At 38.9% G+C, this 15,315-nt stretch overlaps 1 protein-coding gene across 1 annotated transcript in view; it reads left to right on the top strand.

Annotated features, from left to right (window-relative positions):
- The window catches only part of TTLL1B (Tubulin tyrosine ligase-like 1B), a 65,086-nt gene that overhangs the window by 1,552 nt on the left and 48,219 nt on the right, over positions 1-15,315 (top strand). Inside the window, exons 2-4 of the mRNA XM_083133549.1 lie at positions 2,325-2,443; positions 5,797-5,862; positions 7,433-7,795. Coding sequence (XP_082989675.1) covers positions 2,337-2,443; positions 5,797-5,862; positions 7,433-7,795 — 536 coding nt within the window. The 5' untranslated portion in view covers positions 2,325-2,336. The remainder of the gene's footprint in view (positions 1-2,324; positions 2,444-5,796; positions 5,863-7,432; positions 7,796-15,315) is intronic.

Genomic DNA, 15,315 nt, shown 5'->3' with positions numbered 1-15,315 from the left:
TGTAATGAAAAGCACAAACAATACTTTCGATTCCCATTGAAGTTCCCATTCCTTTCTGCAGAACATTAATAAATAATGTTACTTAGAGTGAAAAATAACAATAGCATTCTATTTAAGCATAAGTAATATAAGACAGTTTCAAAATATTCACAGATCTTCGGTGAACAATAAATTTTGTACTTTAAACCCGTCAAGCACAAGAAATTGTGAAAACAAATGTCGTCTCTCAAAGACATACCTTGAAATTTCGCCGGCAGAAAAAAAAATCAAACACGCTGATCAGATATAAACATTCCATGTATTATTACAAACAAAATATTAAAAAAAAATCACTTAATTACTGCACTTCATACTCATCAAATCTCAATGCCATACTAAAAAAAAACAATTGAAGACGATTGTATTTGAACCCACGATGCCTAATTCCTTAGAAGAAAAAAACAGCTCACACTATAGTATTTTACGGCGTGTTTTATAACATCATTGGAAGCTACTGTCTTGAAACGTATTGATATTTCCAGCCTACAATATTAACATACAGAATAGCAAATATTCTCTACCATTATTCCTCATATTTAAGTTTTCAATTTTATTCTCCAGTAATATTCTGGAATCAGACACGTATCTAGAAATACGAACCAAGTGTCTCAGGAATAATAATAACAATAGTAATAATAATAATAATAACAACAACAATGTTTAAATTAAAATAATCATATTAAATCAAATTAGTACTAATTACAATACATAAATTAATATTATATTATTATTATTACACGAATAGGTAAAAAGACTATAAGAATATAGAGATATAACAGCGCATATTCATTACGTAGCTTACCTGTAGTTAAGATGGGAATAATTTCCATAAAAACAAATGCCCTGGCAATGAGTTGGTGTTTTAAGTCCACTTTATGCGCAGTAAGGCTAATCGGGACTGGACCTACGGTTTAAAGTGGGATCCGAACCACTGTGCCTCCACCCTGGCAAAGCAATTAATGTCAAATAGATGAATAATTGAATATTTATCGAATAACAAAAATGATGTTACATGTAGTTGGAGTAAAGTAAGTTTCTGATTAATATTTTATGCATATTATTTTGAGTAGTAGTGTACATAAATCTTCTTTGTAATGTCATTCAAAGCCGTATGATCCCAATATAATCCTTGCCTTCTAAACTTTCAGAAGAAATTAATAACCATCGATTATGCAACAAATGCTAATATTTCCATTACTTAATTTTAGTACTTGGTAAGACTATCCTGACCCCTGGACCCCCTAAATATGTCCTTCCTGTCCTTCAAAGCCGTATGATCCCAATATAATCCTTGTCTTCCAATAAGTTCAGAGGAAATTATAGCTACAACAAATGCTAAACAAGTACATTTTCATTATTTAATTTTCGTACTTAATAAGTCTCTCGGGTGGGGAGGTGGGGGGGGGGGGGTCCGAACCCCCTAAATACGTCCTTGCTGTCCTTCAAAGCCGTATGATCCCAATATAATCCTTGTCTTCCAATAAGTTCAGAGGAAATTATAGCTACAACAAATGCTAAACAAGTACATTTTCATTATTTAATTTTCGTACTTAATAAGTCTCTCGGGTGGGGAGGTGGGGGGGGGGGGTCCGAACCCCCTAAATACGTCCTTGCTGTCCTTCAAAGCCGTATGATCCCAATATAATCCTTGTCTTCCAATAAGTTCAGAGGAAATTATACAACAAAGGCTAAACGAATATATTTTTCATTATGTAATTTTTGTACTTGATAAGTCTTTCGGGGGGTGGGAATCCGGAATACGTCCTTGTTTGGAATATAGTGTCCGACTTTATATTATAAGAAATGTAAATATTTTACCACTATGATTCTCGTCTAGTAGAGAGACCTGTACTGCAGTTGGCCTGCAGTTTGATCAATTAAAATGATTAAAGTTATTTTACTTTCACAGTTGATTTAACTATAAAGGCATCAGCAAAGTTATCCACAAGGCTTGCTATACAATATTTGTAAATTCTCGGTAAAAGTTTTAATTAAAAGCCATTATTAGATATTATCACAGCTCTTGTAAACAATATCTCTGTTGTGAATTATAACGATTATTTAAATTTATCTTTCGGTATTACAACTTTTATTACAAATAAAAATTTAAACTAAGGTGGTGACATCTGTGGATGTTAATAATAATCAAGCGATCTTAAAACGTAAATTCATTCTTAATATAAGTATGTGGAGAATGCTTGTACGTATGAGGAGAATGCTTGTATGAGGAGAATGCTTGAAAACATAGATGATATTACATTGACCATTATCATTTCTGTTTGCAGGCAATAAGTAACATGAGAGTGGCATACTGTACGGATCTTGATAAGTCGGTCCTTGTCACAAACTTCGAGAAGCGCGGATGGATTCAAGTCGGACCGGATGAGGAGTGGAACTTCTACTGGTACGTTTCCACCAGTGGCGTGCCCAAGATTTTCCAAAGGGGGGTTACGTACACTTCTTTTAGTAGTGATCCCTCATTTTGCCACTTTTTCGTGACCCTGACGCTTTCTTTTAGGAATGCTTGGACACGGGGAGGGTTCCTCTCTTGGACACGCCACTGGTTTCCACCATTTCTCTCTTTAGCACTCTATCCTTCTGTAGTTTTCTTCTTCTTCGAACTTTAATACTGTGCGTTCGTTTTGGCTCTGGGCCGAGATAGCATGTGAACAACCTTGAGCAATTCTTATAACACAGGTTGGTACTCGTTATGCAATTTAAATATAATTGTATAGCTACATGATAAAGATATGTGCGTAAATAAGCGAGACGTTACGGGACGAAAATGCCGGCATCTGCGCCATATCACGCGCTATCTCGGCTCAGAACCAAATCGAACAGACTGTAGTTCTCGAAGTCCTTTGATTTCTCCCTCTCGATTGTTTTATTTATTTATTACTCTCCCTCCTGATACATATTCACATGATTTTCAATTTGCCAAATAGTTTGAACAAAATGTAACTAATAGGCTACTTCCATTTGAAATAGCCGAAATTGGAGCTGAATTGTATGCTGTTCTGTAACAGATTTACATCTTCACATCGTCACTTTTTTAAAAAATATGTACAACCCCTTACGAAAATTGGCACTGGTTTAAGCTTGACTTTCTTAAACTAAACTTTAACTTACTCCATCATTTTATATGCAATTTAAACAGTTTTCTTCTCTTTAAAAATGGCTTGCTGAGCAATTTCCAAGAACACAGATTAAGTGAAGTAACGAGTACCAGAATGTAGTATGTACAATAGGTTTACAGTGGTTTCAATTCTTTTAGAAAGGAAGATGGTATATGTACACCACAAAATAACCTTTTTTGTGTTTAGCTGTTAGAAATAGGATACTTTGAACAGCAACATCTTGCGTGGAAAAATTATTTTAAGGGAAGGTAAAAGGCGTACAATTTGGATTTGTAGACTTTCGGGGATACAATCAGTGGTGTTCCCAAGGGGGCGGGGGTTGAGGGGGGTTATTATAACCCCCCTTTGGCCCAGTATTCCTAAAAAAAAAAAGAACGTCAAATGTAGGATAAGATGGTAATATAAGGGATAACTACCAAAAATAGTGTACGTCAGTGGCGCAACCACAGGGGGGCATTGCCCCTCTGCTCCCAACGTTGGACCGAAATGAGTTCTAGGGCGGCAAGGGGGGCCAAACATTGACGGCCAAGTGTACTTGCAGGGGGCAATTACCGCCTACAACTTCAAATTTTAGGGGTGTAAGGGGTACCTTCCACGTAGGCGCCCAAAAGTCAACCTCACTTCCACGTAGTGCACCCTGGACAAGAGACTAACGAGGCTCTGGCGACTGGCACTATGGCCAGTATAATTTTTTGTGTGTTGTCCTGTTTTATGTCCTTGTGTGTGCTGAGTGCGCGTTTACAGCCTCCGCTTTTAACGAAAGTCAGAACATTTTAATATTTTATGATTTTAGTTCGGCAACGATAGAGTTGTCCTGTGTAACGATAAGGGGCTGGACCCCGTATAATGTGACGGGTGCAAAATAGCCTTAGTGCTGACGCACCCACAATTTTAAACTCAAATTCAAATTCAGATGAGGAGAAATTCAAAATTCAAACTTCGAATTTTATGCAAATAAAAATACTTTTTGTAAAATTTTTTTGCTCGCTTCGCTCGCAATTCTTCCTTTTCTTAGTCTTATCAAGTTCAGAACCGTAACTAGGGGGGGGGGGCGGCGGGAGTCTGCCTTGGGCGCCGAACGACATAAATGAAAAAATTTTGTAAGACTGATTGATTCATTTGATTGTGGTTTTAATTGCACTTTACGAACAGAAAGGCTAATCGGGACTGGTCCTACAGTTTAAAGTGGGATCAGAACCACTGTACCATGTGTCTCCACCGTGTATCCAACCTGGAACTCCCGGATCACAAGGCGACAATGTTACCATTATACCATCGGGGAGGTACAAAAGTTGTAAAAGAGAGAATGCGTTGGCATCCCATGAAATCATTTGCACCCTATTAAATCAATATTGATTTCAGCCTGCAAAAAAAATGCATCCAAAAATTTTCTTCCTTGCTTCGCTCGCAATTTGTCATTCTTCTCTGTAATGCATAGAAAATTACCAGACAGAGAAATAACACTTGTCTTAATTATGTTTCAAATGCATGAACAATTGTTTTGAGGAAAGAGAGCGTGCACATTTGAGAGACAATTTGTGTAATTTTTTCTGTTGGTTTATTGTGAGATGAATGAATTGGTTGTGTAATGTATTTAAATAATATATGTTAATTATAATATGTATTAAAGAAACTTTGAATACGCTACATGTTGCATATATGTGAAACATATATCATGCATGAAAGTTATATACATATTACTGTAAAAAAATATATTTGGAATGCATTTTTCAAGCATTTTCTGTCTTTCAAAAATAGTTTGTGTGCTTGTTTTCCATTATTAATGTCAAATTGAACGTGTTGAAAAAATAATTCAAATCTTTTGTTCGAACACAAATGCTTTAGCACCAACTTCTATCCCCTTTGAATAATTTACAAGGTTAATAACATCTTTGATACTACCACTACTACTACTAATAATAATAATAATATTGGTCCCGGGTTCGAATCCCGGCTTGGGCATGGATGTTTGTGAGTGTCCATTCATCCATTTCATCATCCCCATCTTCGCAAATTAGTCAAAAGTGGCACAAGAAGTGAAGTAAAATAAAGCAAATCAATCATAATAATAAAAATAATGTTATATTATTATTATTATTAAAATTATTATTATGAATATTATTGGTACGTTTATTCTGGTACTTGTACCCCAAGACAAAAATTGGTGGTTGCGCCTCTGGTGTACGTAACCCCTCCCTTTCGAAAATCCTGAGCACGCAACTGGGTACAATGTTGTACACCCCCCCTCTCAGTCCTGCGCTACTGTACTTATGTTTGCTGTTATAACAAAAACTCTTCTCCTCGGAAACTTTTGGAACGTCGAATTTTTCGGACAAAACTGTTGGGAGAAATCCTTTCCTCCCCAGCATTTCGCACCTTGCTTGGAACCGAGAATGGAAACTGAATGGAATTCACTCGCTTTGTTTGTCATTTCCAACATGCACATTTCACCAAAAGGAAATTCTCACAGGAAAGTGTCTCTGGATGGAACCCCTTCATGAGTCACTTATCAACACACGCACACAATTTCTTTTTCTTTTCAATTTAATTTGTTTCGTCGCATGCAATAAACATGATGATTAGTGCGATGACATCTAGCTTTTATTTCCCTCTCTTTCAGGGCAGGAACTCAGACATGTCGGAACCTGTTTAGCGTGGACAGCGGGTATCGGATGAATGACAATCAGTAAGTTGTAACTTTGCACAAGCTTAATTCCACGTTGTGAAATGATAAGAGAAAACACACACAAGCAAAATAGCATGCATATTCATTAAACTGCGTAACTTTGGATGATGATGCACATGATAGGCGAAAACGTTGCATGTGGAATGACATGAAAATCTGATTTAGTCTTTTGCTATGCAAATTCGTTTTGTGGTTTGCATTTATAAGCCATGCACGAAAAAAAAGCTTGAATGCATTTTTATAGCTGATCTTAACCTTTCGTAGGTAACGAACTTTCCATTTCGATTCTTTTTGCTTTTCTACATCTTGGGTTAATCGCAACGATGGGGATGAGTGATGAACTGATGAAATTGATAATAAGACTAACATAATGATATCTCAATGCATAACCAGGGTTTGAACCGGTGACCTCTGGTTTCGTGGCGCGTTACATTGACCATTCCGTCAGTGGTAACATGAACAACCCTGCGGTAACATGAACTAGCCACCCTTCAATGAAAATGTGGTAACTTTGGTACTATTGGTAACTCCAGTATATTAAAAAAAAAACAGACTATTTAAGACTAAAACTAATTGTAGTGTTCTCAATGGCGTGCCTATGGGGGTTTTGCCACTAGGCTATCCTTAAGCTATAGCCTAGCGGGCAGAAGTGATAAAGACCATCGACTATTGAAATTCTTTAATATTGTGACAACAGCAAAATAAAACAATTTGTCAAGTCCTTTCACTTGCATATTTCATGAAAGAAAATAGAAGGAAGAAGATTCTGGTGACCATTAAAACTTATTCATGAAAAACATTTAACTGTGCTTTTGCCAAATCTTGACATTGCTGAGAATTTCTATGATTAACTTCTACTTTTTTCATTTTAAACAGTACAATTTTACCAACAAACTCCAGTGGAGAGTGGTTGTTCAGTGTTCTAAAAAGTACTAAAACTGCCCTCAGAAAATCAGCGTCGGATAGCCGACTTTCTAGTTTGGCATCCTTCACAGCGAATGCTGATGTCCTGCAAGAAATGGACTTTCAGTCTCATTCATCTGGTTGCTGCCATGAAGACCAGGAGGAATCAGTTTTAAGCGAGTGTTCTCTTGTTAAATCTAAATGTGTTGTTTTTTTGAAGTTGTATAAATAATTTTTAATCAGATGTGTTTTACAAGCGTTATTAACACAGAGCATGCAATTAGTGGAAGTGAAGTATCATAACAGTAATAATAATAATGTTGGCAGGACCCAAAACTAAGAATAGCCCAGGGTCCAAAATTTTATAAATCTCCCCCTGGGCGTGCCAAAGGGGGAGGTGGCGGGGTTACCCCCTTTGACTCAGTAAAACAAACGCCGAAGGCAGGAAAAGATTGCACTACAAAAAGTATATGTAACCTTCTTCCCCGAGTATACCACTGGGTGCTCTCAATTATTAACACTATGAATAAATTATTAAATATATGCATCGTATATACATTTCATACAATGCAATGTACCGAATATAAGTAAAAAAACGACCTGTCTGTTGAGTGAAATCTAGTAAATATTCCTACCGATGCACATACGTTTTCTTTCCTACTTACAGATTGATCAATCATTTCCCAAACCATTACGAACTGAGTCGAAAGGATCTTCTAGTGAGGAACATCAAACGTTATCGGAAAGAACTTGAAAGGGAAGGAAACCCTTTGGGCGAGAGAAATGAAAATGGCCGATACTTACATTTGGACTTCGTTCCCGTGACTTTCGTCCTGCCTGCGGACTACAATATGTTCGTGGAGGAGTACAGGAAGAATCCACTCAGTACATGGATCATGAAACCTTGCGGCAAGTCTCAAGGTGCCGGAATATTCCTCATTAACAAATTGTCTAAACTGAAGAAATGGTCAAGGGAGAGCAAGACGCCATTCAACCCGTCACTTGTAAAGGAATCGTACGTCATTTCCAGGTGAGACAGGATTTCTTGATTCGAGGTCAGTTGGGCTAGACCTACATGTATTAGTCAGGGTTGTTAAGGTCCAGGAATTTTAAATAAATTCAATTCCGGTCCAGGAGAGAAAATCAGCAAGCGTAAATGGGTTCTGGACCGTAAAGAACCTTTTTATCTGTAAAGCATTTCAATTCGGTCCAGGAACCTTTTTTTCGGATCAATTTAAATTCGGTCCAGGAACCTTTTTTTCCGAATCAGTTTAAATAGGGTCCAAGTTCCGTATTGAAATGAAACAATACGCAACTTGGATCGAATACAGACCTGACGATAAACAAGTATCCACTTGTGAGCATGAAAGACTAATCCAGGTGCTGGCTGTCTCGAGAATCTAAGGTACAAGTATAGGCGTGTGCAGACCCTCTGATTAGGGGGGGGGGGGGGCAAAAGCCTTGATGTAAGTTCAGTCGGGAAAGAAAAGCCTCGTTTTATCTCACTGTTTGTTTCAGTTTCATTGCATTATTGATGGCGGTATATACAGCCCATCAATACCCATATACGAGATTCAGCAACATAGAGGCACCATAACGAATAAATAAATCGTCTCTTGAAATGTGCCGCGATCCTTTTCCTCCCCAAATTGTGTTCATGCATTTAAGACAAAACTTTTTAGCAGCAAGAGTCTGAAGTACTTAGTAGTTATAACTTTTGCCTCTGGTAATTTAAAATGCATTACAGAAAATAATAAAATTGCGAACGAAGCGAGCAAGAAAATCTTTAGATCCAAATTTTTGCAAACTGAAAACAATACTGATATAATATGGTACTAAAAAAAAATCATGGAGCGCCATGGCATTCTCTTTTACAATCTTTTTCATTTAGATCGCTCGGCGGCCAGGGCCAACTCCAGCCGCTCCCTAGCTACGGCTCTGAATTTGACAAGACTGTAAGAAAAGCAGGTATTGCGAGCGAAGCGAGCAAGAAAATTTTACAAAATGTATTTTTAATTGTTTAAATTTTATATCGAGGAAATTTCCCTTTGTGCCACCCTGCAGGTGCTTGGCCGCCTGGAAGAAATAATGCAAAAGAAGTGAAAACGAATTCCTTCTTGAGTATCCTTTTGTCCTGCTACTCTTAGAGCTTTCTATTACCTCAATGTTTGCCCCCCCTAGAATTAATTTCCATCAAAGGTTGACGGGGGCAATCCCCTCCCCAAGTAGTTGCCTTGGAATTTAATCGGCTTGAAAATACTTTATATTCTTTAAGAGTATAATATCGTTTAATATCGGCGATAAGATTCCTCTACACGAAATTTCTAGATGAAAGTATAATAATGTAGGGACATGAACGTCTGGAAGGGGGAGCAAGGATGGTCACACCTCCCCCTTAGAAATCGAACGTCAACCTAAATCTATATATTTCACACGTATATTTTAATTTGTCATATACATTAATGCTATAATTTCAAATTCAAGTGGTGTTTTTGAGGGGGCAATATACCCCATGGAAAAATACCTTCCTTGTCCCTCTGTTGAAAAAATCTGCGGACGTCCATGATTAGGGGGGAGCAATTGCCCCCCTTGCGCACGCCTATGGGTACAAGGTAGAAATGGGTGAAACGCAAACGCTGCAGTCACGTTACCACTCTCCATATAGCCCCATTCTCTCGAGCGCGTTCCTTCACTTGGTTGTAGCAGCACTGCCGTTCCCTGATGTAATACGAGGGCTGACAATAAAGTAATGAGAATTGTTGGAAAAAACAACTTTACTTACATTTTTAACCAACCACAATGTGATCACCTTGAAAATACTCCCCTTGTGCCTGTACACACTTACTCCATCGGCGTTTCCATTGTTGCTAGCATCTCTGGTACTCATCTTTTGGGATGCCTGCCAAAGCCCGTGTTACAGCTGTTTGAATGTCTTGTTCTGCTTCAAAATGGCGTCCTTTAATAACTGCTTTCACCTTTGGGAACAGAAAAAAATCACACGGGGCGATGTCCGGTTAATAAGGAGGGTGTGGTAGCACTGGAATGGATTTTGATGCCAAATACTGACCAACAGACAATGCAGTATGGGCTGGTGCATTATCGTTATGGAGGATCGAGGTGCCAGCAATTTCTGGGCGAACACGACGGACGCGTTTTCGAAGTCTTTCGAGAATTTCTATGTAGAAATGTTGATTTACTGTCTGCCCTGGAGGTACCCACTCTATATAGACAATTCCCCTGGAGTCGAAAAAGCACACAAGCATGCATTTCACCTTGGACTTCGACACGAGGGCTTTCTTTGGTCGTGACGACTCTTTCGAACACCATTGCAAACTTTGACGTTTCGTTTCGGGGTCATATTGAAAACACCAACTTTCATCACCAGTGATAATTCTGTTCATTACATCCGGGTTAGATTCCACTTGGTCCAACAAATCAGCCGCCACAGTCCTCCGGTCATCTTTTTGTTGCTGTGTGAGATTTTTCGGAACCAGTTTGGCACACACTTTTCGCATTCCCAAATTTTCATTTAATATCAGACGCACTGTTTCTCGATTCCTGTTCAGGTCATTCGCAATCATTTTCACAGTTAATCGTCTATCCGCTCGCACAAGTTCCCTCACCCTGGCTGTGTTCTCTTCCGTTCGTGTTGTTGTGGGTCGCCCACTGCGGTGTTCATCTTCGATTTGTGTTCTGCCTTCCGCGAACATTTTGTGCCAACGATACACATGTGCCATTGATAACACTTCATTTCCAAAGGCCTGCTGAAGCTTCCGGTACGTTACCGCGGCAGTCTCACCAAGTTTCACACAGAAGGAGATTGCGTAGCGCTGCTCAATATTACGCGCTTCCATTGTTGTGACGGGGTCCAACACACGACCGTACTCTTCAACCTCTCACTCCACAATGAATAATATTTAGTGCGTGCCACGTGCTGTGCTAGTGGAAAAGGCCCAAGGTCACACGCTGCCGGCGGTTTCAGTCTGCAGGGTTGCCAGCATCAGCTGAAAAAAAAAATCATTCTCATTACTTTATTGTCGGACGTCGTATATGCTGGGAACACAGCAGCCTCACGTTACCTCATCGACGGCTCCTATTGGCTGCGGTTCCTGGATCGGATGCCGGAGCAACACGTGACGGGTTTGTTTGAACTCAATGTGACGCTACGGCCACACTAATATAGTCCATCCAATAGAACCCATTAGATTTTATGGATCCCTGGACCTTTAACAACCCTGATATTAGTAATGATATATTTTCGTGTTTCGCTCAGTGTTGTCTCTGGAAGTTACTCAAAGTGACGTTAAGAGAGCGGTGGTAGCAAAAACTGAGTATAGGCTACTGATCAGACCTAAACAGACCAGCAAAACGAAAACATTATTATTAGGCAACATGTCTCTTAAAATGTAGACGGGGGGGGGGGGGGGGGGGCTGATGTGGCTACAGCCATTCCCGAAATTATGCAGAAATCAAAATTTTTAAACGAGAGTAGTAAAGAACTCGGGAAAAACCGAAGTGGTAACTGCAAATTCCCATTCAAATGATCACAGAATACTAGTTTTGTGTTTAAACATCTTCTAAAACGAAGGTTGAAATTAATACTTACAAAATATTTTATTTTGATCCCCCCCCAAAAAATAACGCAGATGTGTAATATCCACCTTTACAATTCCAGCCCCTCCGAAAAAAAAATAATTGATTAATCATAGTTCAAAGTACAGGGTGTATGTAAGGTCCCGAAAAAATTAAGTTTCAACTATATGAGATAGAGCAGTGATATATTTTGCAAGGTTTTCTGTCACTCAAAATTATTTCTTTCATTTAAGTTTTGCAGAATATGGAGGAAGAACGAAAGTATGTTCTGGTATACAGCGTTCAAATCAACAAAATCTCATCGACGATATTTTCGCATTCAATAGAGACAGTGGCGTGCCCAAGGGGGGGTTATAAGTCCCCTTTTGGCACAGAATTCCTAAAAAAAAAAAAGAACATCAATGGCAAAGATGACAAAACGGGGCTGACAACTAAAAAAGTACACGTAAACCCCTTCCTTTCGAAAATCCTGGGCACGCCACTGAATATAGACCACTATATGGAAAAGCTTTCAGAGTGGTAAAACAGTTTCCAAACACAGCACTACTCTATATATCATATAGTTGCAACTTAATGATTGTTGAAATTGTAACGGGTTCTTCTGGGTAGTAACATCCTCATTGGCTCTCAGTGGGACCATTACAAACCAGAACTGTCCGTGACTGTACACCCAGGACAATATCTGTTTCGCATCAAGAAAATTCCATACCTTAAAACAACACAGGATGTACAATAAATGAAAACTTAAAAAATGGACAGGTTGCTTACTACTATCTTTGCCGTCATCTGTACATTTCGACCCATATTAGACAGAAACTGGCGTATAAAGAAGTAAATTGCGGTACTATAGATGGACCACAAGGAAAAAACCTTGGAACGAAAAGTCCCCGCGCAGCTTGCCCTTCTTCCCTCCACCTCGGACCATAAGGAAGCATGGTCCACTCTCCCCCTCCCCTTCTCGCGGGAGTACTGCGGGAGTACGGTGCACATGAGTCACGGGTCTGCGCAGGTTGTTTTGCTCGTGGTTCCACTATACTAAGTGAGTCGAGTGTACTACGCGATAGAACAGGAGGCGTACACACCAGCTCATGCCCACCGAAACAGCCCACATTTTTATTTTTATAGTACGTCGCTCTTCTGACATCCTTGGTTAACTTGATGAAAGGACAATCACAAACAAATACTCATTCCGGGACTTAAAACTTGGAACCGAGTCAAGAAAGTCAGTGGAGCACAACATACTAAAGTGTCTCAACAGCCGGGCCGCGTCCCAGTATCGGGCCCTGGCATCAATTGTGCAGTGGGATGCAGAAGAATTGTTTGACAAATTGTCCATGACTATTTTAATTGATTTTTCTCTTGCATCCAGCGTGTTTATAAGGACTGACGTTTTACGTATTCTGGTGCAGAAGTTGGCAGCAGCTTGTTTGGAATTTTGTTTCAATTCTTGAAGCTCTCATAGCGTAAAGCAAAGAGAATATACATGGCAGTGGACAATCTGCCTGGGAATACTTATGCATCCCACTGTACCAGACCATGAGAGGTTCTCCTAAAACATTTTTCTTCAACCAATATAATTAATATAAAATTTGTAACATAGTTATCAGTTATCCCAATGTAATAATATAGTCATCGTGGGACGTTTCGGTGTTCAAAATCAGCAACTCTCAAACTAATTTAATGGTGCTGGCCTGAAGAAACTATAAAATTTCATTGGATTCAGTTGTTGGCAACTAATTTATATCTAATTTTATATTTGTCAACAAGCCTACACATAAACGAACTATTTCTCTCTATTAATATGCTCGAGTTTATTAATATATTTCATTTGAAGGGCACATGTTAATGTGTAAAGTTAAAATAACGTAATTATCAGTTGGGATCGTGGCATGTCACGAAGGTTGAGAAACACTGCTCTAAAGCAACAAGCGAAGGATGAGAGGGAGGGGAGGAAGAAAAGGGGGGAGAGAAGGATCGGTGACCGACCGTACACCCTATACCAGGGCCGCCGTTAGGAAATGCGAGGCCCTGTGCGAAATATATCCGCGAGGCCTTCGTGTTATGTAATATTAAAATATTGATAACATCCGTTTCTCATAAATTTCTTCTCTAACGCCAACTTGGTTATTAGAATTGTGTAATTATTATCTATTGTTAAACACGAGTGCGCGTTCGCAGCATCGCTGTTTGGCACCAATAAACAGGGTTGTTAAACGTCCAGGAATTTGAAATAAATTCAATTCCGGTCAAGGAGAGAAAATCAGAAAACGTAAATGGGTTCTGGACAGTAAAGAACCTTTTTATCTATAAAGTATTTCAATTCGGTCCAGGAACTTTTTTTTCCGAATCAGTTTAAATAGGGTCCAAGTTCCGTATTGAAATGAAACAATACGCAAATTGGATCGAATACGGACCTGACGATCAACAATTACCCACTTGCGAGCATGAAAGACTAATGCAGATGCTGGCTGTCTCGAGAATCTAAGGTACAAGGTAGAAATGGGCGAAACGCAAACGCTGCAGTCACGTTACCACTCTCCATGTAGCCCCATTCTCTCGCGCGCGTTCCTTCACTTGGTTGTAGCAGCAATATCTGTTGTAATATCTGCTGGGAACACAACAGCCTCAAGTTACCTCATCGACGGCTCTTATTGGCTGCGGTTCCTGGATCGGATGCCGTAGCAACACGTGAAGGGTTTGTTTGAAATCAATGTGACGCCATATAGTCCATTGCGTTATGTACAGTAACTCTTCGACAAGAGAGTTTTTAAACCTGGCCCACGAGAGAACAACAGCGTTTTGATTTATTCCCTGCGCTACGTTTTCTACAACCGCAGTGCGACATTCCAATGTAAAACGTACTCGCGGACATTTTTAGAAGGCAACTTTTAATCGGTCAACCCTGGTCCAGAAATTGTAAATAAATTCAATCCCGGACTGGGAAAGAAAATCAGCAAACGTACACGAGTTCTAGACAGTGTATAACCTTTTCATATTTAAATCATTTTAATTCGGTCCTGGAACCTTTTTTCCGGATCAATTTAAATACGGTCCCGGAACTTTTTTTCAGATGAATTTAAATTCGGTCCAGGAACATTTTTTCAACGTAACAATACGCAACTTGGACCGAATTTAAATTGCGCGAGAAAAAAGTTTCGGTCCTGCAGTGGGATCCAATAGAACCCATTAGATTTTATGGGTTCCTGCACCTTTAACAACCCTGCCAATAAAATTTAAAATTTGGCAACCAGCTTTTCCTCATGATGACTTTTGATGATTGAGATCTTGTCTTAGCGATACAAGCCCTAGAAAAAAAAATGTTATCCTGTGTGTTCGCAGCCGTGCCCTATAAATTTACCCTTGTGGTTGATATGTATTTTTTTTGCCAGAAAATACACTAAATACGGAAAGGGGATCATGACAGCCAGAGTCGGCTGTACGGCAACTCGGGCACTCATCAGAGGCCCCGCGCTCCAGGGAAAACCGCGCTAGATGAAAATAATAGTATGTGTGCGTTTTCTTTACGAGTTTATAGGATGCTAATGCCTCCAATTAAGTAACTTATCTGATATAACCTGCATTCGTATCTTATTTTGACATACTTAAACTTCAAAAATTACTGAAATCATAAAAGAAGTACCTACTACATAAAGATAGTGTTCCAAATATTTCTATCGAAAGTACTTAACATATATTGTTTCTTTACTTATAGAATGAAATATTATATGGAAATATTATTTTATGGAAACAATGCAAAATCACTACAGTGCCAAAATTCAATGAAAAGTAAAGAGAACAATTATGTTATTGGATATGATTAAATATTGCTAGTTTTTAGTTAAAGTAACAATATGATATTGGACATTTCCTGTTTTGCAATTAAATATAATGAACGTCATACTAGGGGTACATCAGATTGATTGATTTGTTGTTTTAGGTCCACCTTATGCCCAGAGA

The sequence above is a fragment of the Lepisma saccharinum genome, chromosome 13, assembly GCF_977018435.1.
Source record: "Lepisma saccharinum chromosome 13, izLepSacc3.1, whole genome shotgun sequence".
NCBI lineage: Eukaryota > Metazoa > Arthropoda > Insecta > Zygentoma > Lepismatidae > Lepisma > Lepisma saccharinum.
This window is presented reverse-complemented; position numbering and strand designations above follow the sequence as displayed.